The following is a 23,928-nucleotide window of genomic DNA, read 5'->3' on the forward strand; positions in this document are numbered from 1 at the left end:
ATTTAAAACCAAATATTATAGTTTGAAGATGGGTAAAAATACTTAACTGTTAAGTTTTTTGTTAAAATGAACCCATTTCTTAAAAGTGTTATTTGAACAAAAGTATATTCTAAGTTTTCCAAAATTTCAGAGCTTTTTGAATTAACCTGTGAAAACAACTTAAATAGAAATTTGCAACTTAAGAACTGTTGTCCTGTTGTTTGCAATTGGTATTTTCTTGTTCCTAAATGATACAAATAATTGAAAGTTAATCTGTCATCTTGGAAGGAAAGATATAACCGACACTTCACTCTTTTCCAACAGGCATAAGGCAGTCAAAGACTGCAGGTTTTATCTAAGCATAAAAATGATCAAACAAAAAACAAGTGTGGTTCGTATAACAAATTATTCAAGATGCATGGTTTTCAGCCTCAGCAGAGGTTTACACCAATGTGTTTCCTCAAAAACCTCTCTCACACATGCACATACACACAGAGACACATACAAAGTTGTAAACACTGGACAATGCTTACATCTCTAATTACTAAAGTTATACATTTAATGATATTATTTCTGATGTGTTGAAATTTTAGGAACTTTTATATACACATGGCAGGGCCTGATCTAAGGGTTCCAACTACAGTGTCAAACCCTCTGGGGTCATTTGGGTACCAAATATGTTAACTCTTCCATTACTTCATTACTCAGAGTTGATTTATATGATGAGGTGACACCTGGCAAAAAGCTAGACTATGAAAGAATTGCTACACACCTTACTGATAGGCAAGAATGACTCAGATTATCAGAAGATGACAGTATCACGACTCAGGGCAGACTCAGTTGAAGCACCTCTCAGGCATCCGTAGAAGCTCTGGATAAAGCCAAAGGAGGTTAGCTATTGGTCGAAAGGGAAATGTCTCCAATTTAAATTTCCTTGCAAGATACCACAAACACAAAGGCATATAATACATATATCACCAATAATTGCAAAAAAATCATAAAATCTTCTAATTCAGTTTTTTTTTTAAGTCACAGCCCAATGACACAGTAATTGAATTGGATGATTTCAGGATTTTACAATGATCAGCAGAAATGCTAGAGGAAAGAGGTAAAAACTAAGTGATTTGGCATCTTGAGTTTACTGGGAAAATCACATTCCAAAGTACATCAATTCTTTAAAAATTTCAGAAGATGACATATAATTAATCATTATTATTGTAAGATTTCAGCAGGATTACAGCATTAGTTTATGCTAAGTAATGCAGCCTGAAAAAGCTCAATAAATCTTAGCTGAACTGAATCTCAAAGGACAAATTAACACATTCACCCCTAGTTTTACAACACAAATAGATCTGAAAAGAAAACAAAGACTGGAAGTACAGAAATCTAGTACAGTACTAGAGTAATGAACAAGAATATAGAATAATTCCATGGAATAAAATATATACAAGACAAATGACCCATGGGCTATAAAAATTAAAAAGATTAAAATAGTAATAAAAATCATTTAGTCAGCTATAGTACAAAAATATTAGACATTTAAAACATTCAGTCTCTCGATATATAAAACTTTCTCACACGATCCAAATTTGGGGAGATGGGAAGGGAAATCAACCTCAAAACTTATCCATTTAGGTTTATAATACTACATTTTAATATCCCAAAATGTTAAGAATTTTTAAAACTTTCAAGAAGGAGATACACTGAATTGTCCAAGCAGTTTTTTCTTAAGTAAATGGGGAATAAAAAACTATCTCCCTTCACTGGATTTCAAATCCAATTAACAAATCTTCAGGCCCTACATTTAAAATGACCCAGCGTCGGGACTTCCCTGGTGGTCCAGTGGGTAACACTCCGCGCTCCCAGTGCAGGGGGCTCGGGGTCAATCCCTGGTCAGGGAACTAGATCCCGCATGCATGCCGCAACTAAGAGTCCACATACCACAACTAAGAGTCCACATGTCACAACTAAGAGCCCGCACGTCGAAATGAAGATCCCGCATGCTGCAACTACCCGGTGCAGCCATAAAAAAATAAATAATAATTAAAAAAATGACCCAGTGTCATGACTACTAGAGGGTGGAGAAACGCTATGATAAAACCTAATTATATGTTAAAAAGAGTAACTGGGACATTTAAAAAAGAAAAACAACTTATCTTTCCTAAGTATATTTCCCTTTTACTTCAATTAAAATTACACATTACTAAGAGTTTCACTAAATTTTTTTCAAATATATAGAATATTCAACCTAAGAAGAAACTGGAAAACTGTGACATGACTACACTTATTTATTATGACTAGGTGCTACCAGAAGAAATATCAAAACTAACACCCATGATATATTAAAATCAGAATCTGGTTCCAATGCAACCCTATCCCACCAATATCAATGAAACCCTAGAAGTTTATCTATCCCAAGGTAATTTTATATGACTTCACTAATGCAAAACTATGGTGTTATTTAAAGATGGAACATGAGGGGCTTCCCTGGTGGCGCAGTGGTTGAGAGTCCGCCTGCCAATGCAGGGGACACGGGTTCGAGCCCTGGTCTGGGAAGATCCCACATGCCGCGGAGCAACTGGGCCCGTGAGCCACAATTACTGAGCCTGCGCGTCTGGAGCCTGTGCTCCGCAACAAGAGAGGCCGCGACAGTGAGAGGCCCGCACACCGCAATGAAGAGTGGCCCCCACTTGCCACAACTAGAGAAAGCCCTCTCACAGAAACAAAGACCCAACACAGCCATAACTAAATAAATAAAGAAAGAACTGATTGAAGGACTTTATTTGGAAATACAAATATATGTTTAAAACAAAAAAAAAAAGATGGAACACGAGTCCTAAAAGTATTCACAAGTTTCATTTAAGTTATACCACTAAACTATGTTTTTAATAAAGAATGAAGCTGTCACTCAAAGTTTTTGCATACACAAACATATGTGCACAGGTTTACATACTGTTTCCTTTCCTCAATTGGCAAATATAACAGGAGAAAACTAAAAAAACTCAAAGACAAGTAAATGCATGGAATGAATGTGAAAATACCCAATGAATGTACCAGATGAATATCTATTTGTTAATTCGCCTCTAAAACTAAAAAAAACATATATTTTTTAACCACAAATAGGGACCACTGGATTCAACTGGCAAACACACACAAACACATACAAGCATTAAGCATTCAATAGTTCCTAAATATTGTGCAACCCTTTGTGAAGTCAGTAGCGCAGTCCATTTTATTTTTCACTAATACACCATGCTTTTCTGTATCAGAAATTAGCTGTTCATGGAGGCTAACAAATTTGACCCAAAATATATTCACTCTTTGTTCCCAATAACAAAACATGTTATAACAGAATTCTGCATTAGAACAGTTTTTCAGGAGAAAAAAATAATCTCCTTGTCATTTTGAAACTAGATAAAAGGCAGTTTCAATTAGTAATTCCTAATTAATAAATTTAAGTTGTTTTTTGAATCAAAATAAATCTGAAAATCAATCCATCCCAAAAGACCTACTCCTCCCTATTTCTTCTGCCTATGGCTTTAATATCATAATTCAGTTAGTCTACTCAAATGTGTAACTGCTTTACTTACAAAGAAATATATCCTATTCTATTGCACAAATAAGGAAGTCTTAAGCATTCTTTTGTAAAAGAAAATTTTAGTTACACAGGATACTAATTTCTCCAAACTGTCTAATAAATTTAGATTACCAAATAAAATTTGTTGCTTATTTTTCTTAGTTTATATGAATTGAACTGGACAACAAAATATTTTCCCATTTTTAGTTCTCATCTATTATTCCAAGGCACCAACATCTTTAGATGCAAAAATAATATGTTCTTTATTTAAAGTATATCTTAATCTTTCATTAAAACAGTATAGCCTGTGCTCCGCAACGAGAGAGAGAGAGGCCGCGATAATGAGGCCCACGCACCGCGATGAAGAGTGGCCCCCACTTGCCGCAACTGGAAAAAGCCCTCGCACAGAAACGAAGACCCAACACAGCCAGAAATATAAAATTAAATAAATAAAAAATTAAAAATTAAAAAAAAAAAAAACAGTATATCTGGGGCTTCCCTGGTGGCGCAGTGGCTAAGAATCCGCCTGCCAATGCAAGGGACATGGGTTTGAGCCCTGGTCTGGGAAGATCTCACGTGCCATGGAGCAACTAAGCCTGTGAGCCACAACTACTGAGCCTGAGAGCCCACGAGCCACAACTACTGAAGCCTGTGCGTCTGGAGCCTGTGCTCCGCAACAAAAGAAGCCACCGCAATCAGAAGCCTGCGCACCTCAACGAAGAGCAGCCCCCGCTCGCCGCAACTAGAGAAAGCCCGTGCACAGCAATGAAGCCCCAACGCAGCCAAAAACAAAATTAATTAAAAAAATAAAATAAATAAAATAAAATTTACTGTAAAAAAAAAACCCAGTATATTTTGATTTATTAAATACAGCAAGAAAATTCTTAATTTCTAACCTTGCAGTTATTGTAGTTTGTGGCTATAAGGGAAACAAAAACACAAAATAAGCACAATATAGGCAAGTGTATTTGAAAATCAGTCACTTTAAGCTGTAAAACACTGCCCTCTATAGTCCGCTGATCTAAAGACAATTCAATTTACCTAAATCACAATATAATCCAGCCAAGGAATTTTGGATTTTCCTGCCTTGTTACTGAAGCAAAATTCTTCTGCTCTTTTTTAAAAGCTCTTTTAAAAAAACAGGTTTATTCTAGAGAAATGTCTATTTCAAATATTCTTCAACTTCTTTTAAAGTCTCTCCTCCCCTCTGACTCACCCAAATTTCAATTTGCAGTTAAATCTGGCATTAACTTTCATGTTCCTGCATAAGGAATACAGTATTTAACCCAATTAATCCAGACAAAGCAAACCTAAGAAAACACGGACACGGGACTTCCCTGGTGGTGCAGTGGTTAAGATTCTGCACTCCCAATGCAGGGGGCCCGGGTTCGATCCCTGGTCCGGGAACTAGATCCCACATGCATGCCGCAACTAAGAGTTCACATGCCACAACTAAGGAGCCCACCTGCCGCAACTAAGACCCAACACAACCAAAGAAAAACGAAAAAAAGAAAAAAAAAGAAAGAAAGAAAACACGGATACAACACATATAAAAAAGGAATAAAGATACTGAATTCAGAATTCAATTTACCCAAGGCCTTAACCTGATCTTCCATTAACTTGGTATTTAATAATTGGGAAAGCTATACACAGCAAAAACAAGCAGAGGTGTAGCACACACAAGTACTAAGGTAATCCAGGCAAACTGCACTTTTAGCTATATGGACTCAAACTCTTCTTCAACCCCTCCCCTGCACCACACACAACACAACTGCCAGATCAGTCCAGTCCAACATTTATTGATCATCTTCTGTTTCAGATACTGTGCTGGCACAGCAAATGTAAGTATTAATAAGACAATCTTAATTCTGGAAAAGTTTAAAGTACAGTGGAAGAGAAAAATAATTTCAATTCAAAATGGTGAGAACAACGAAAGCAGAGGACCACAAAGAACAGTCACTTTGCCTATCTCTGTACGGTTCAAGGAATGGGGAAAAGATTCCTAGAGGTGAAAATACACGGAATTTAGTCTTCAAGGATGAGCATAAATTAATCTAGTAAACAGAAAGAGTTCTCCAACTAGAGAAAAAAACTTGAACTAAAATCAGAAGATGTAAAACAGCAAGATGTAGGGCGGTAGACACTGACAACCTCAGACCGCTTCGAAGTGATTGGTGAGCCATTAAAACAAAACCAAAACAAATAAACAAAAAGAGATGTCAGGACCCTACCAGTAAATTTTAAGTAAATCTGGAGTAAAGATTATGCATCTCTATTTTTAAAGTTCCCTAAAGGGATTCTGACGCACAGTCAGGATGGTGAAACAATATTTTAAGTCTGATAGTACTAGAACTTAAAATAAAGGTTGAAGAGGGGCAGGAGGTGGGATTGTAATATAAATATGAAACAGATTATAGTGGAGTTTGTATACCATACTAATTTAGCCTGTAAGTAAAAGGGAATCACTTTTAAACTGGGAAAACATGGTCAAATATGTATTTTAGATAAGCCATTTTAGAAGCAATGTAGAGGACAGGATTGAATGGGACCAGATCCAAAATAGGGAGAACATGTAGAAGTGCCACTGCAACACTAAAATAAAAATACTCAGTGAGTATTTTGACACATGAACCTAAAACAAAGTCTAAAGGTAGAGCCCTTAAGACTGAATGTACCTGTAGATGTATTTGATTTGGCTCACACTGTATTGCAACAGCCTAGCCAACTTCAACTTTCTTCTTTTAAAGCCTCATTCAAAAATCAAGAGATAGCACACTAACACCAAGATTTCATATCTGATCTAGCACTACTGGGCACTCATAGCAATAACCAGCTAGAGCAAAGGTCCATTTCCTTTGTTTATATGGGCATGCACTCCCCTGTAAACCACAATTCTCATGACTATATATAAATTCCAACCCAGTTCATTCATTTATATTAATGGCCTGGCCTCTGTAGGCATTTCACTTTTTAAAAAATATTTTTTGTGATCCTGCTCTAAAAATTCTGAGCCCTGATCAGGATCACAGAAAAGGTTAGGGCTAAAAAATAAGTTTAGAATCAACATAGGCAGTAGTTAAAACTGCAAGAATAGTAGGGAGAAACATCAACACAGGCTTGGGCAAAACAATATTTAATCATGCAGACTTTGCGCTTTATGATATTCCTATCACCTTAAAAGTGGCCTTTACCACATTCACATTCAAATCTTTTTTTTTTTTTTTTTTGGCTGCGCTGCGCAGCATACGGGACCTTAGTTCCCAGAGCAGGGATCGAACCCATGCCTCCTGCAGTGGAAGCACAGAGTCTTAACCACTGGACCACTAGGGAAGTCCCTCACATTCAAATCTTAATTCAGAATTTACTTTCTCCATGTCTGTATATTTTAATCTCTTTGGCACCATTGTTAGTCCTCAACAATAAATGCTAAATTTTCTATTTCCAAGTAGTTTTTTCAGGAATTAAAATAGCATCCTGCATATCTCATGCTTTATAAATGTTTTCTGAATTAAATAATCTCCTTAATACTTAATTTCCAGAGTACAAGTTATGCCCTGGAACTTGAAGAAACAAGAGAGGAGCCAGAACAGGGTCCTGTCCTAAGAGAGAAATGTAAAGGAAGTAGTGTCATTTGAAAAGGAAATGAGAATAATCTAAGAACTACTTGGTAGATACCTTCTGTGGCATTGCCCTGCGCTAAACACTGTAGGCAGTATGGTCAGAATACAAAGATGAACCCAACATGGTCCTAGGCTTTGAGGCGCTTATAGACTAAATGTAGTACTATATAAAGGTTAGATGAAGTTCTGAGATGAGAGTTTTCATACATGAAAAAAGGTAACTTATAGAATTATCCTCCAGCATCAGGCAGCTAGAGAAAAGAAACAATTCAATACCAATACCTGATAGTCTACAAAAATTAAATATGAATGACAAGGAAAAAAATCAAAGAAGATAACTTCCTGGTCAAAATATACATATCTGCCTAACTATTAAATATAAATTTCAAAAATGATGACTACCTTTTAGGTAAGTATACTATATGTATGAATTTATCTATTCTAATATTCAGTGAATATTTATAGGTAAAAGATAAGCAGATGATGCTGCAAAAACCACAGATGAATAGCAGCAAAATTTACAAAAGGCTACTTCACAGCTAGATAACCACTTAGAACAAAAGAGAGTGTCACTTCTCCCATCTACGCTATTTATCTTTATGGACAATACACAAATACAATACAGTGGATGCTAACCTAAGAGTCATCAGACCAGTAAGGTGAAGAAAAATAAAGTCACTAGTAAGATCCCAAGTAAACATAAAAATTTTAAAGATCTAAGGAGTTTTAAAAAAAGGCAAAAGAGTAAATGGCCAATGAGAAGCAAGGTTTTAACAATACTACTGAAACACACAGAAAGCCCTAGAAATTCCTGAGAACAAAATTCTCATTTATAATGAACTTTGCTCCCTCTGGTGGTCGCAAGAGGCTTTACTACGTGTGAGTAGAAATGGAGGTACACGGCAAACAGGAATGAAACTGCAGGAACTATCCTGATTAACCTTCATCTGTCTGTCAGACAAATAAATGTTCAATTTACAAAGAACACTTCTTTTTTTAATTTAATTTTATTTATTTATTTATGGCTGTGTTGGGTCCTCGTTTCTGCGCGAGGGCCCTCTCTAGTTGCGGCAAGTGGGGGCCACTCCTCATCGCAGTGCGCGGGCCTCTCACTATCACGGCCTCTCTTGCTGCGGAGCACAGGCTCCAGACGCGCAGGCTCAGCAATTGTGGCTCACGGGCCTACTCGCTCCATGGCATGTGGGATCCTCCCAGACCAGGGCTCGAACCCCTGTCCCCTGCATTGGCAGGCAGATTCTCAACCACTGCGCCACCAGGGAAGCCCAAGAACACTTTTTTAAAAGAAAAAAACTTAGATGTTAGTGCTATGGAGGTAGCAGTGCAGAATTACAGAAACAGTTACAAGTGGATAGGTCTACTAGGAAATAGGACTGAATGAGTATATGATGTATGGGACAAAGAACTTTATAAAGTTTTATTTTATACCCTTTCATACTGTTTGAATTTCTATTTCCAGATGCCTGTATTACCTTCATTAAAATAGTATTTACTGGGCAATATAGAATATCTATATCTTTTTACAAGTTTACAATCAAAGTGTATTTCCCTTCTCATTAGAATAAAAGCCATAATCCTTATGATAGACTATCCCATGTGCTCCACCCTACCTCATCTCCTATTTCTCTACCCTGCCCCCATTTCCATATTCCTATTCAGTCCTCCTAGCAGTTTCTAGAGCACAACAGGCATGATCCTGCCTTAGGGACTTGCACTGGCTATTTCCTCCATACAGAATGCTCTTCCCCAGATACCTGTACAGTTCACTCTTTCACTCCTTCATATCTATGCTCAATGTCACCTCTTCAGTGAGGCTTCCTTGACCATATCATTTAAAATTGTAACCCCCGGACTTCCCTGGTGGCGCAGTGGTTAAGAATCCGCCTGCCAATGCAGGGGACACGGGTTTGAGCCCTGGTCCAGGAAGATCCCACAAGCCACGGAGCAACTAAGCCCGTGCGCCACAACTACTGAGCCCGCGTGCCACAGCTACTGAAGCCTGCACACCTACAGCCCATGCTCCGCAACAAGAGAAGCCACCACAACAAGAAGCCCGCGCACCACAATGAAGAGTAGCCCCCACTCGCCGCAACTAGAGAAAGCCTGCATGCAGCAGTAAAGGCCCAACGCAGCCAAAAATAAATAAGTAAATTTATTTTAAAAAATAAAAAAAAAATTGTAACCCCACCTCCCGTATACCATATCCTTCTCCGCTGCTTTCTCTCCATAGCACTGATCACCTTCTCACACATTATAATATTTACTTATTTTATTACTTATGCCTGCCAAACTGTAAACTTCCTAAGAACAGAGATGGTTCTCCTTTGTTCACTGATACATTCCCAGCCCCTAGGGCTATAACCTATACACAATAAGTGTACAATGAATGAGTAGAATGAATGAATGACTAATATCAATACTACCTTAACAGATGTCCAAAAAAAGGACAAAAGTCCTCATTTTACATTTGGTTCAACATGAAACAGTAATCTATGACAGATAAACTTTAATTATATATGCAAAATACATGATATCGGTCTTTTAATAAGATCTACAAAGAGGTCATTAAATGCTTTTTTTTTCTTTTTTGGCCTAATGTGTAGGACCAACAGATACCAAATAAACTCAAATTAAATCATCCTGCTATTCATACTCAAAAGCCTTTACAGAGGACTCAAAAGGAATGCTACTCATCACACTATGCGCCTTGGAATAAGAATCTTCTCAAAAGAGCTATGGAAATACATCAAGTATTAACTAGGAATTACAGAAGAACACTTAATTCTTTCATTTTGAAAATGTCCTCTTCTAGAACTGCTAATGTATTTATCAGGCTGTAAAAACACATCTCTGTGCCCATGTTATCTATTTAGAAGCAACGCAGCCACTTCAGAACAGAGTTGCTTCATGGGACAGGGCACTCACATTAAAAAGAGTCTTAATCGTCCAAACGACCACAGTCAATTAGGAAGCAGTCAGGAAAAACAAGGTGACTGAGATGCAATTGTTTTCCAATTTTATCAGAGTTTTTACAAAAGTACCTTGAATATATGTTAAAACGTCAAATTATACACTTGAGATTTGAGCATTTCACCTTACATAAATTTCACTTTAAAAAATAAAAAACATAAACAACCTGTAAACAAACAGTGAACTTGAGTTAGTAAACTTGCTTTTCACAGCAGTATAGGTTAGCAATTCTGAAACTGCTTCCTGTGTATTCTAGGTCATATAATGAGTAAATATAATGAGAATATTAGGAGCCAGGGTTCTGTTGTAGAAAGGAGTTACAAATATGGAAAGAGGGAAGACTACAATGTACTTTGTAGTGTTGGGTTGGAATCAGAGGTACCAATATGAACTTGTGGTTTTTAATGTTAAGTAAATATAAAAATACAGACATAGGATACATAGGTTAGAGAGGGTTATGTAGGTGTGTGTGTGTATATACACACATGTCTGTGTCTACAATGAATATATATCTGTGTGTATGTACATATCTGTATGCATACATATTTATGTGTGTACACATAGATATAAGTATATGTGTGTATGTATGTTAATATATACATACATTTGAGTATATGTATTTTTCAGGTGTGTCTGCTGAGAGAGTCTAGAAGTAGACAGCGGTAGCAATGAACATAACCAACACCCAGACTTTGGTTTCTAAATATCATTCTCTACTGAAAGGAACCAAAGGGAAACAGCCAATTCTAGGATAAGGACAGGGAAAGTATAAGATGAGCCTGTGTAGTGAGTTGAATTGTTGCCCCCTCACCCCCAAAGATATGTCCAAGTCCTAACCCCAGGTATCTGAGAATGAGACCTTATTTGGAAACAGGGTCTTTGCAGATGTCATCAAGATGAGGTATATAGTCAACTAATATTTGACAAGCAATCGAAAGGGTAGTCTCTTCAATAAATGGTGTTGGGAAAACTGGATAAGCACAGGTAGAAGAATGAAATTGGACCCTTATCTTATACTACCTACAAACATTAACCTGAAATGGGTTAAGAACATAAGCATAAAAAAAAAAATCATAAAGCTCCTAGAAGAAAACATAGGGGAAAAGCTCCTTGACACTGGTCTCGGCAATGATTTTTTGGATTTGACACAAAAAGCAAAAGCAACAAAAGCAAAAATTAATAAGTGGGACTACATCAAACTAAAAACTTCCAAACAGCAATGGAAGCCATCAACAAAATGAAAAGATAACCTACTGAATGGGAGAAAATATTTGCAAATCACATATGTAATAAAGGATTAATATTCAAAACATATAAAGAACTCATATAACTCAACAGCAAAAAAAGAAAAAATTCCGATTTAAAAATGGGCAGAAATGAATAGACATTTTTCTGAAGAAGACATTCAAATAGCCAACAAATACATGAAAAGGTGCTTGACATCACTAATCATCAGGGAAATGCAAATCAAAACCACAGTGAAACATCACACCTGTTAGAATGGCTATCATCAAAAAGACGAGAGATAAGTGTTGGTGAGGAGGTGGAGAAAACAAAACCCTTGTGCGATGCTAGTAGAAATGTAAATTGGGGACTTCCCTGGTGTTGCAGTGGTTAAGAATCTGCCTGCCAATGCAGGGGACACGGTACGAGCCCTGGTCCGGGAAGATCCCATATGCCACAGAGCAACTAAGCCCATGCGCCACAAAAACTGAGCCTGCGCTCTAGAGCCCGCAAGCCACAACTACTGAAGCCTGTGCACCTAGAGGCCGTGCTCCGCAACAAGAGAAGCCACTGCAATGAGAAGCCTGCACACCCCAACAAAGAGTAGCCCCCGCTCGCCGCAACTAGAGAAAGCCCACGCGCGGCAATGAAGACCCAATGCAGCCAAAAATAAATTAATTAATTAATTTTTTTTAAAAAAAGAAAGAAATGTAAACTGGTACAACCACTATGGAAAACACTATGGAGGGTTCTCAAAAACTACCATATGATCCAGCAATCTCACATCTGTGTTTATATCCAAAAGAAATGAAAACTGGATCTTGAAGAAATATCTTTACTCCCATGTTCATTGCAGCATTATTTACAATAGCCAAGATATGGAAACAACCTAAGTGTCTAGCAACAGATGAATTAATAAAGAAAGTATGATATATATATATTATTCAGCCATGAGAAAGAAGGAAATCCTACCATTTGCAACAACATGAATGGGCCTTGAAGGTATTATTCTAAGTGAAAAAAAGTCAGAGAAAGACAAATACTATGTAACATTACTTACATGTGGAACCTATAAAAGCCAAACTCATAGAAACAAAGAGTAGAATGGTTTTTACCAGGGGCCTCGGGAGTGGGGGAGAAATGGGGAAAATGTTGGTCAAAGGTACAAACTTCAAGCTATAAGATGAATAAGTTCTGGGGATCTAATGTACAGCATGGTGATTATAGTTAATAATAATGTATTATATACTTGAAAGTTACTAAAGGAGTAGATCTTTAACGTTCTCACCACAAAACAGAAATAGTAATTATGTGACATGATGGAGGTGTTAGCTATGGTGGTAATCATTTTGCAATACGTATGTGTCAAATCAACATACTGTACACCTTAAACTTACACAATGTTATATGTCAGTTACATCTCAATAAAGCTAGGGGAAAAAGTTAAGATGAGGTTTAAGGTGAGCCCTAAATCCAATGACTGGCTGTCCATATAAGAGAAAGTAAGGGAGATCTGGATACAGAGACAGAGAAGAAGGCCATGTGACGACAGAGACAGCAACTGGAGTTATGCTGCCACAAACTAAGGACTATCTGAGGCCATCAGAAGCTGGCCGAGGTAAGGACGGATTCCTCCCTGAAGCTTCCAAAGACAGCATGGCTCTGCTAACACCTTACTTTCAGACTTCTGGTCTCCAGTACTACAAGAGAATAAACTTCTGTTGTTTTAAACTACAAAGTACTAGTTTGTGGTACTTTGTTACGGCAACCCTAGGAGACTAATACAGCCTGAAACATCTTGTGCCAGAAAGTAAGAAAGTGCTCAAAGAATGATGGAGACATATCAAAAGGACAGGGGAGCCGTCTTGAATGGGCTCCCAGTGGCCAAATAATGATGGTAATTGACTATTACCCACTGAATAAAATAGAAATCTATGAGTATATACTGGCATATATTGGGTGAGGCAATCAACCATGGGCCCTGAGTATCCCTATACATTCATGTTCAGTATGCCAGGCTCTGACCACTCTTTTTTTTTTGTTTAAAGCTTTTTAATTTTTTTAAATAATTTATTTTATTGTATTTATTTTTGGCTGTGTTGGGTCCTCGTTGCTGTGCGTGGGCTTTCTCTAGTTGCGGCGAGCGGGGGCTACTCTTCATTGCGGTGTGCAGGCTTCTCATTGCGGTGGCTTCTCTTGTTGCGGAGCACGGGCTCTAGGCACGCAGGCTTCAGTAGTTGTGGCTCGTGGGCTCAGTAGTTGTGGCTTGCAGGCTCTAGAGCACAGGCTCAGTAGTTGTGGCGCACGGGCTTAGTTGCTCCATGGCATGTGGGATCTTCCCAGACCAGGGCTTGAACCCGTGTCCCCTGCATTGGCAGGTGGATTCTTAACCACTGGACCATCAAGGAAGCCCTCTGACCACTCTTTATCTAGGCCTTTTCTCAGGGTTGTATGTACAGTAAGCCACCTTCAGGGATGACGTCATGTCTTCCCAACCCCTGACAAACAGCAGGCTTGCTTCTACCTGCTATAAAAGTGGTGAATCCCCAAAGCTCAGTGCTCCTTCCCTATAGCACAACCCACTGCATATGCAGGAATCCATCTAGGCCCACCTGCATCATCCCTGTGGGACTTAGGGGACACAAGAAACTGATGCAAATCAAATGAAGCTCATGCAGTTTGCCATGCCATGAATAATAAAGTCCTTTGGCTCAGACCCAGGAGCCTCTGCCAGCATCTAAGAAACAGTAACAGGCTAACTTATTAGCTTGCAAGTAGGGTACAATCCTACACCTTTCACAGTTCTTGAAAATGAATAAATAAATAGGGGAGAAGGGAAAGCCCACCCATTCCCACAGTGGAATGCCAAATAATAAATGTAGAAGAAATGATGGAGTTAGAAAATCATTAATGGATGTTAAAACTAGTCAGTGAAATCTGATTAGGAAAAGGATATATACATAGTCTCGAAGTATCTCCCCACAAATTACTCATTAATTACAAAGGGAGAAAAAGGAAAGTTTCAGTAGAGAAATCTGGCAGACACCACCTTAAGCAAGTGATCAATGTTAACAACCAATTTTGGGGTAAACAGACATCATGTATGTCCTGGTATAATGCATTGAGAAGAATTCTGTGGTATTCCTCTTAAAAACGTATGATCTAAAATCCACTCATGAGAAAACAAGTAAATTGAGGGGCATTCTACAAAATAACTGGCCTATACTCTTCCAAAATATCACAGTCAAGAGAGAAAAAGAAAGGCTGAGAAACCATTCCAGATTAAAGGAGACTAAAGAGACATGACAACTAGATGCAATGCATGATCCTGGACTGGATGATGGATCAGAATTTTAAAAAATAACTATGAAAGACATATTTTAGATAAATGATAAACCTGAATATGAACTATGGATTTGACAGTAATATTGAATCAATGTTAAAATTCCTGATTTTGAGAAAAGAGAATTGTACATTATTGGTAGGAATGTAAATTGCTATAGCCATTATGAGAAACAGTATGGAGGTTCTTCAAAAAATTAAAAATAGAACTCCCAAATGATCCAGCAATCTCACCTCTGGGTATATATCTAAAGGAAATGAAATCAGGATATCAAAGAGATATCTGCCCTCTCATGTTTTTAGCATTATTCACAATAGCCAATATATGGAAACAACCTACGTGTCCATGTATGGATGAATGCATAAACAAGATGTAGTGTGTGTGTGTATGTGTGTGTATATGAAGGAAATCCTACCATTATGACAACATGGATGAACCTGGAGGACATTATGCTAAGTGAAATAAGCCAGACAGAGAAAGACAAGTATTATATGATCTCATATATAGAATCTAAAAAAATTAAAAAGTGAAATTCTTAGAAGCAGAGAATAGAATGTTGTTTACCAATGGCTAGGGGAAATAGCGAGATATTGGTCAAATGGTACAAAGTTGCAGTTGTGCAGGATGAATAAGTCTAGAGATCTAATGTACAGGCATGATGACTACAGTTAATAATACTGTATTGAATACTGGAAATACACTAAGAGAGTAAACCTCAGGTGTTTTCATCACACACACATAGAGAAAAGGTGACTATGAGAGGAGATGTTATATTAGTTAGCTTGACTAATCATTTCACTATGTATATATACATCAAATCATATTATACACCTTAAATATACATTAACAATTTTTATATTAAAAGAAATATGTATACACACACATATCTACACACATACACACACGCACGCATGCCCTGTAGTAACTCTTGAGCCCAGGGTTCTGGAAAAAAAAGAATTTCAAAAGAATTCATGACACCAAAAAAAAAAAAAATTTACCAATTTTGATAACTGCAGTATAGTAACATGTTGAAGTAGTAAAGGGACATGATGTCTATAACTTTTAGTTCAAAAATAATAATAAAATAATTCAGAAAAAACTTATTTATATGTAGTATGTATGTATTTATGAGTAAATAGAGAAAGAATGTTAAAACAAATGTAAAAAAAAACTGAAGTAACTAGACAAAGGCCATGCAGAAGTGTCTTGTACTATTCTTGAAACTTTAAAAAAGTTACATCCAGTATACATTAGTTAATAATAATGTACTATTATTAGTTACTAATAAGTACACTAATTAATAATAATGTATCGTATACATGAAATTTGCTTAGAGAGTAGATCTCAAGTGTTCTCACCACACACACACACATAAAACCATGATAAATATGGGAGGTGAGGGATATATTAATTAGTTTGACTGTGATAATCATTTCACAAGATATATACCAAACATCAAAACATCACATTGTATACCTTAAATATATATAATTTTTATTTGTTAAAAATAATAGAAATAAAAGTAAATTATACCAAAATAAAAACTCACACTCTCTGCCTCCCTCCCAAAAAACTATGTAAGTAAAAGCAAAAGAATTGCCTTGATTATATTAGACATTCAACAGTACATTCTTGAGAAAGACGAAACAAAACACAAAACAGGCAAAGGGTTACATTTTAAAGCACTATTCATTTTATACTTCAAGGTACCATGTAGCTTTGATTTAAAAAGTAACTATCTTGGGCTTCCCTGGTGGCGCAGTGGTTAAGAATCGCCTGCCAATGTAGGGGGACACGGGTTCGAGCCCTGGTCCAGGAAGATCCCACATGCCGCAGAGCAACTACGCCCATGTGCCACAACTACTGAGCCTGTGCTCTAGAGCCCGTGAGCCACAACTACTGAGCCCACACACCACAACTGCTGAAGCCCGCACGCCTAGAGACCATGTTCCTCAACAAGAGAAGCCACTGCAATGAGAAGCCCGCACACAGCAACAAAGAGTAGTCCCGCTCACCACAACTAGAGAAAGCCCGCGTGCAGCAGCAAAGACCCAACGCAGCCAAAAATAAAATAAAATTTTAAAATAATAAATTTAAAATAAATAAATAAATATCTTTACTTGAATTTTCCATACACTTAAGTTTACATGCTTTTCTTAATACACATAATGTCAGCTATAGAACAGATAGCAGAGTGATTAGGGGTGGGGATCTGGACTCGTATAAGCATAGGTCCAAATGCTGGCAACACCATTCATCAGCTGACTAATCTTAGAAAAGTTACTAAGCCTCTCTGTGCCTGAATTTTCTCTTTTTTAAAATACAGACAATAATAGTTCCTAATTCTTAAAATTCTTATAAAGATTTCAAAGGGCAATACATGCAAAGAACTTAACACACTCAACATGAGAGTTATTATTTCATCATTTATAGAAACAAATATCAAAAGAAAATAGTTCTTTTAACCTAAAAGATAATGAACCAAATACCAAACCTCTTGAGATTGAGATTATGACCTGCCCATACCAATCAAAAACAAGGGGGGAAAAAAGCTATGAGTCAAAGGGACCAGCTCAGAAAGTTTAAGCTAAAAATTAAAATGTAAATGAAACATACAGTTCCTCTTTACAACTAGATTATGATGTTAACATATTTTTAGAACAATGTATTAAAGAATCATTTTTACTTGAAAGTATCTTTGTCCAATGAAGATGTTGAAAGAAAAGAAAAAAAAAAAAAGAAAGTATCTTTGGTTCTGCTTAGTTTACTCAAGTTTTACAAGTTCAATAGGTAAAATTTAGATATTTTTAAAAACATCTGTAATGCCTGTTTGGGTTTCCCTAAGGAAGAACTACCTAACTACATGGACTGTGCATTTGTAAGAGTCCTAGTTAACGGAATTTTACTTAGTAATTAAAGTATTGAAGGTTAAGAAATCATAAATTCTGTCATTTAACAGAAGTTATCAACTCAAATGCCTACATAAGCCAGGCATCAGAAACAGTCAAGTATAAGTCAATAGGGAAGAACTGAGACCACAGTGGCTGGACCTGAAGAGTAAGGACTCACTTAAGGGCATGCAATTTCAAGTCTTGTTTTTGTTTTTTTTTAAATATCGTGCCACAGGGAGATCAGCTCGGTGCTTTGTGACCACCTAGAGGGGTGGGATAGGGAGGGTGGGAGGAGACACAACAGGGAGGAGATATGGGGATATATGTATACGTATAGCTGATTCACTTTGTTATACAGCAGAAACTAACACATCATTGTAAAGCCATTATACTCCCATAAAGATGTTAATAAATAAATAAATATCATGCCATTTGTGTTCAGGCTGAGTTCAGCTCAGAGGTGCACCTGTTTTTACCACTGAATTTCAGAGTTTAAGTCCTTAGGAGGACCTTTATGGTGTATGTCTGTATGCAAACTTGACGTTTTATAAAAGATATTAATAAAAAGGAATGTTTCTGAGAATGAATACTCATGCACATCAAAAACATCAGGAAATGTTTCAATGATTTCCGAAAGGCAGTCGTATCATTAGAGATTTCCTAACTTGGTTACCTCTCCCCCTTTGTACTCATAATTAAGATATACTTTTATATGTCATAACATATAAATCTTTAAGATTCCTTACAACTCTGACACTTTAAGATTCCATCACTGGTGGAATAAAATTCCTTCATACTGGTAATAAATATGTAACAATGTAATAACTGCCCCCAAAGTCCAAAGTAATCTGTTCTTCCACTGGATACCCTAGCATTCACATTATTATTGTTTTATACTGTTACTCTATTTTTGATATGTTTTATATTCTATAAGGTACTTTACATAATGGCACAAAGCATGTCATTCATATTTTATCCCTATCAACAAGCATTTTGTACTTTCATAGAAAGTGCTCATTAAAAAAAAAAAAACCTTCCATTTCTCAAGATAATAATATGATCTCAAGTTAAACTCTTTCAAATTCTGAAATGAATTGAGTTTTCACACGATTGAAATTACAATTATGCTTTTAAAAATTCTCTACAATTCAGAGAAGTTCTCAGTATCAGTAGCTGATAATGTTAACATATAAGCAATAGTATTTTTAGATAAATACTACAATACCTTTATAATCTTTTGATTTGAGAAAATAAAACTTTAAGGATGTTATTTAAGCCTAAAGCTTAGTTTTAAACATTTATTTGAGAGAAAGATAATACGTTTTTGGAAAATATTATTTACAATTAGGTCTTACCTGAGGATTCCAACTTGGATCTAATTTTTTAACTACGGCAATGTACTCCTGCATTGCTCGGCTGGGGCTTGAATCACCAAGTGCTTTCCATGCTTCCCTAAAGTAGAGAATATCCAAAATGACCTATCATTAACTATGTAAGGAACACAAACAGTATATTTCTTCTTTTTATTATTAAAAAAAGGCACACACGTTTTAAGGGTCAGGAGATACAGATATAATAAGCCATATATGAGTAGCCTTCTCTTTTTGCACTTCATTGGTCCACAGCAATACAGACCTTATCACCCCACCTAAGCAGCCCTTTTAGATATTTTTTTTCCTAATCACCCTCCCCCATGAAATTTTTAAATTACACATATATTGCACATCTGTTGAATTTTGGAAGACAACACACTATTGTAATATCTAAGATTTTAAAACTCCCCCAAACCCAAATTTCAAACCCCTGTTGAGAATGTACGGTCTATAAACAATGGGAGTAGTTCCCACCTTATGAATTAACTGTGTTTGTGGCATTTCAGTAATATATTAACCGTTCCTCACACAAAACAATATTCTGTGGGAAATGCTTCAAACTTCTTATTTTAAGATGTGAGAAATATACCTCCCCTTCTGCTGTTATCTCATCTCTAAGCTGCTAGTAGTGGATCGTGAGGCTTTGGGCAGGGACATCAAAAGCGAGGGGAGGGTTTTTTGGTTCAAGATGATGGAGCAGAAGGACATGTGCTCACTCCCTCTTGCGGGAGCACCAGAATCACAACCAACTGCTGAACAATCATCAACAGGAAGACACTGGAACTCACCAAAAAAGACACCCCACATCCAAAGACAAAGAGAAGCCACAATGAGATGATACAAGGGGCGCAATCACAATACAATCAAATCCCATAAGTGCTGGGTGGATGACTCACAAACTGGAGAACAATTATACTACAGAAGTCCACCCACTGGAGTGAAGGTTCTGAGCCCCACGTCAGGCTTCCCAACCTGGGGGTATGGCAACGGGAGGAGGAATTCCCAGAAAATCAGACTCTGAAGGCTAGCGGGATTTGACTGCAGGACTTCAACAGGACTGGGGGAAACAGAGACTCCACTCTTGGAGGGCACACACAAAGTAGTGTGCACATCGGGACCCAGGAGAAGGAGCAGTGACCCCATAGGAGACTGAACCAGACCTACCTGCTAGTGTTGGAGGGTCTTCTGCAGAGGCAGGGGGTGGCCGTGGCTCACTGTGAGGACAAGGACACTGGCAGCAGAAGTTCTGGGAAGTAATCCCTGGCGTGAGCCCTCCCAGAGTCTGCCATTAGCCCCACCAAAGAGCCCAGGTAGGCTCCAGTGCTGGGTCGCCTCAGGCCAAACAACCAACAGGGAGGGAATCCAGCCCCACCCATCAGCAGACAAACGGATTAAAGTTTTACTGAGCTCTGCCCATCAGAGCAACAGTCAGCTCTACCCACCACCAGTCTCTCCCATCAGGAGATGTGCACAAGCCTCTGAGATAGCCTTATCCACCAGAGGGCAGACAGCAGAAGCAAGAACTACAATCCTGCAGCCTGTGGAACAAAACCCACATTCACAGAAAGATAGACAAGATGAAAAGGCAGAGGGCTACGTACCAGACGAAGGAAAAAGATGAAACCCTAGAAAAACAACTAAATGAAGTGGAGATAGGCAACCTTCCAGAAAAAGAATTCAGAATAATGATAGTGAAGATGATCCAGGACCTCGGAAGAAGAATGGAGGCAAAGATCGAGAAGATGCAAGATATGTGTAACAAAGACCTAGAAGAATTAAGGAACAAACAAACAGAGATGACCAATACAATAACTGAAATGAAAACTACACTAGAAGGAATCAATAGCAGAATAACTGAGGAAGAAGAACGGATAAGTGACCTGGAAGACAGAATGGTGGAATTTACTGCTGCAGAACAGAATAAAGAAAAAAGAATGAAAAGAAATGAAGACAGCCTAAGAGACCGCTGGGACAACATTAAACGCAACAACATTCACATTATAGGGGACCAAGAAGGTGTCCGCTAACATGGGAAAGGAAATAGCCACCCAAGTCCAGGAAGCGCAGCGAGTCCCATACAGGATAAACCCAAGGAGAAACACGCTGAGACACATAGTAATCAAACCGGCAAAAATTAAAGACAAGGAAAAACTATTGAAAGCAGCAAGGGAAAAACGACAAATAACATACAAGGGAACTCCCATAAGGTTAACAGCTGATTTCTCAGCAGAAGCTCTACAAGCCAGCAGGGAGTGGCATGAAATATTTAAAGTGATGAAAGGGAAGAACCTACAACCAAGATTACTCTACCCGGCAAGGATTTCATTCAGATTCGATGGAGAAATCAAAAGCTTTACAGACAAGCAAAAGCTAAAAGAATTCAGCACCACCAAACCAGCTCTACAACAAATGCTAAAGGAATTTCTCTAAGTGGGAAACACAAGAGAAGAAAAGGACCTACAAAAACAAACCCAAAACAATTAAGAAAATGGTAATAGGAACATAAATATCGATAACTACCTTAAATGTAAATGGATTATATGTTCCAACCAAAAGACATAGACTGGTTGAATGGATACAAAAATAAGACCCGTATATATGCTGTCTACAAGAGACCCACTTCAGACCTAGGGACACATACAGACTGAAAGTGAGGGGATGGAAAAAGATATTCCATGCAAATGGAAATCAAAAGAAAGCTGGAGTAGCAATTCTCGTATCATATAAAACAGACTTTAAAATAAAGAATGTTACAAGAGACAAGGAAGGACACTACATAATGATCAAGGGATCAATCCAAGGAGAAGATACAACAATTGTAAATATATATGCACCCAACATAGGAGCACCTCAATACACAAGGCAACTGCTAACAGCTATAAAAGAGGAAATCGACAGTAACACAATAACAGTGGGGGACTTTAACACCTCACTTACGCCAATGGACAGATCATCCAAACAGAAAATTAATAAGGAAACACAAGCTTTAAATGACACAATAGACCAGATATATTTAATTGATATTTATAGGACATTCCATCCAAAACAGCAGATGACACTTTCTTCTCAAGTGCACACAGAACATTCTCCAGGACAGATCACATCTTGGGTCACAAATCAAGCCTCAGTTATTTAAGAACACTGAAATCATATCAAGCATCTTTTCTGACCACAACACTATGAGACCAGAAATCAATTACAGGGAAAAAACGTAAAAAACACAAATACATGGAGGCTAAACAATACATTACTAAATAACCAAGAGATCACTGAAGAAATCAAAGAGGAAATAAAAAACTACCTAGAGACAAATGACAATGAAAACACGACGATCCAAAACCTATGGGATGCGGCAAAAGCAGTTCTAAGAGGGACGTTTACAGCAATACAATCCTACCTAAAAAAACAACAAACATCTCAAATAAACAATCTAACTCTACACGTAAAACAACTAAAGAAAGAAGAAAAAACAAAACCCAAAGGTAGTAGAAGGAAAGAAATCATAACGATCAGAGCAGAAATAAATGAAATAGAAACAAACAAAACAATAGCAAAGATCAATAAAACTAAAAGTTGGTTCTTTGAGAAGAGAAACAAAATTGATAAACCATTAGCCAGACTCATCAAGAAAAAGAGGGAGAGGACTCAAATCAATAAAATTAGAAATGAAAAAGGAGAAGTTACAACAGACACCGCAGAAATGCAAAGCATCCTAAAAGACTACTACAAGCAACTCTATGCCAATAAAATGGACAACCTGGAAGAAATAGACAAATTCTTAGAAAGATATATAACCTTACAAGACTGAAGCAGGAAGAAATAAAAAATATGAATAGACCAATCATAAGTAATGAAATTGAAACTGTGATAAAAAATCTTCCAACAAACAAAAGTCCAGGACCAGATGGCTTCACAGATGAATTCTATCAAACATTTAGAGAAGAGCTAACACCCATCCTTCTCAAACTCTTCCAAAAAACTGCAGAGGAAGGAAAACTCCCAAACTCATTCTATGATGCCACCATCACCCTGATACCAAAACCAGACAAAGATACTACAAAAAAAGAAAATTACAGACCTATATCACTGATGAATATAGATGCAAATATCCTCAACACAATACTAGCAAACAGAATCCAACAACACATTAAAAGGATCATACACCACGGTCAAGTGGGATTTATCCCAGGGATGCAAGGATTCCTCAATATACACAAATCAATCAATGTGATATACCATATTAACAAACTAAAGAAGAAAAACCATATGATCATCTCAATAGATGCAGAAAAAGCTTTTGACAGAACTCAACACCCGTTGATGATAAAAACTCTCCAGAAAGTGGGCATAGAGGGAACCTACCTCAACATAATAAAGACCATATATGACAAACCTACAGCAAACATCATTCTCAATGGTGAAAAACTGAAAGCATTTCCTCTAAGATCAGAAACAAGACAAGGATGTCCACTCTCACCACTATTATTCAACACAGTTTTCGCCTAGCCACAGCAATCAGAGAAGAAAAAGAAATAAAAGGAATACGAATTGGAAAAGAAGAAGTAAAACTGTCACTGTTTGCAGATGACATGATACTATACATAGAGAATCCTAAAGATGCCACCAGAAAACTACTAGAGCTAATCAATGAATTTGGTAAAGTTGCAGGATACAAAATTAATGCACAGGAATCTCTTCCATTCCTATACACTAACAATGAAAGATCAGAAAAAGAAATTAAGGAAACACTCCCATTTACCACTGCAACAAAAAGAATAAAATACCTAGGAATAAACCTACCTAGGGAGATAAAAGACCTGTAGGCAGAAAACTATAAGACACTGATGAAAGAAATTAAAGATGATACAAACAGATGGAGAGATATACCATGTTCTTGGATTGGAAGAATCAGTATTGTGAAAATGACTATACT

General features: G+C 37.2%; 1 protein-coding gene across 4 annotated transcripts in view; it reads right to left on the reverse strand.

The window, feature by feature from the left end:
- ACBD6 (acyl-CoA binding domain containing 6) overlaps nucleotides 1-23,928 on the reverse strand; it is a 242,340-nt gene that overhangs the window by 206,684 nt on the left and 11,728 nt on the right. For all 4 annotated transcript variants that reach the window (XM_007188191.2, XM_007188192.3, XM_057557063.1 and 1 more), the window contains exon 3: nucleotides 18,978-19,074. In XM_007188191.2, the coding sequence (XP_007188253.1) occupies nucleotides 18,978-19,074 (97 nt within the window). The remainder of the gene's footprint in view (nucleotides 1-18,977; nucleotides 19,075-23,928) is intronic.

This window comes from Balaenoptera acutorostrata, chromosome 1 (genome assembly GCF_949987535.1).
Source record: "Balaenoptera acutorostrata chromosome 1, mBalAcu1.1, whole genome shotgun sequence".
Classification (NCBI taxonomy): domain Eukaryota; kingdom Metazoa; phylum Chordata; class Mammalia; order Artiodactyla; family Balaenopteridae; genus Balaenoptera; species Balaenoptera acutorostrata.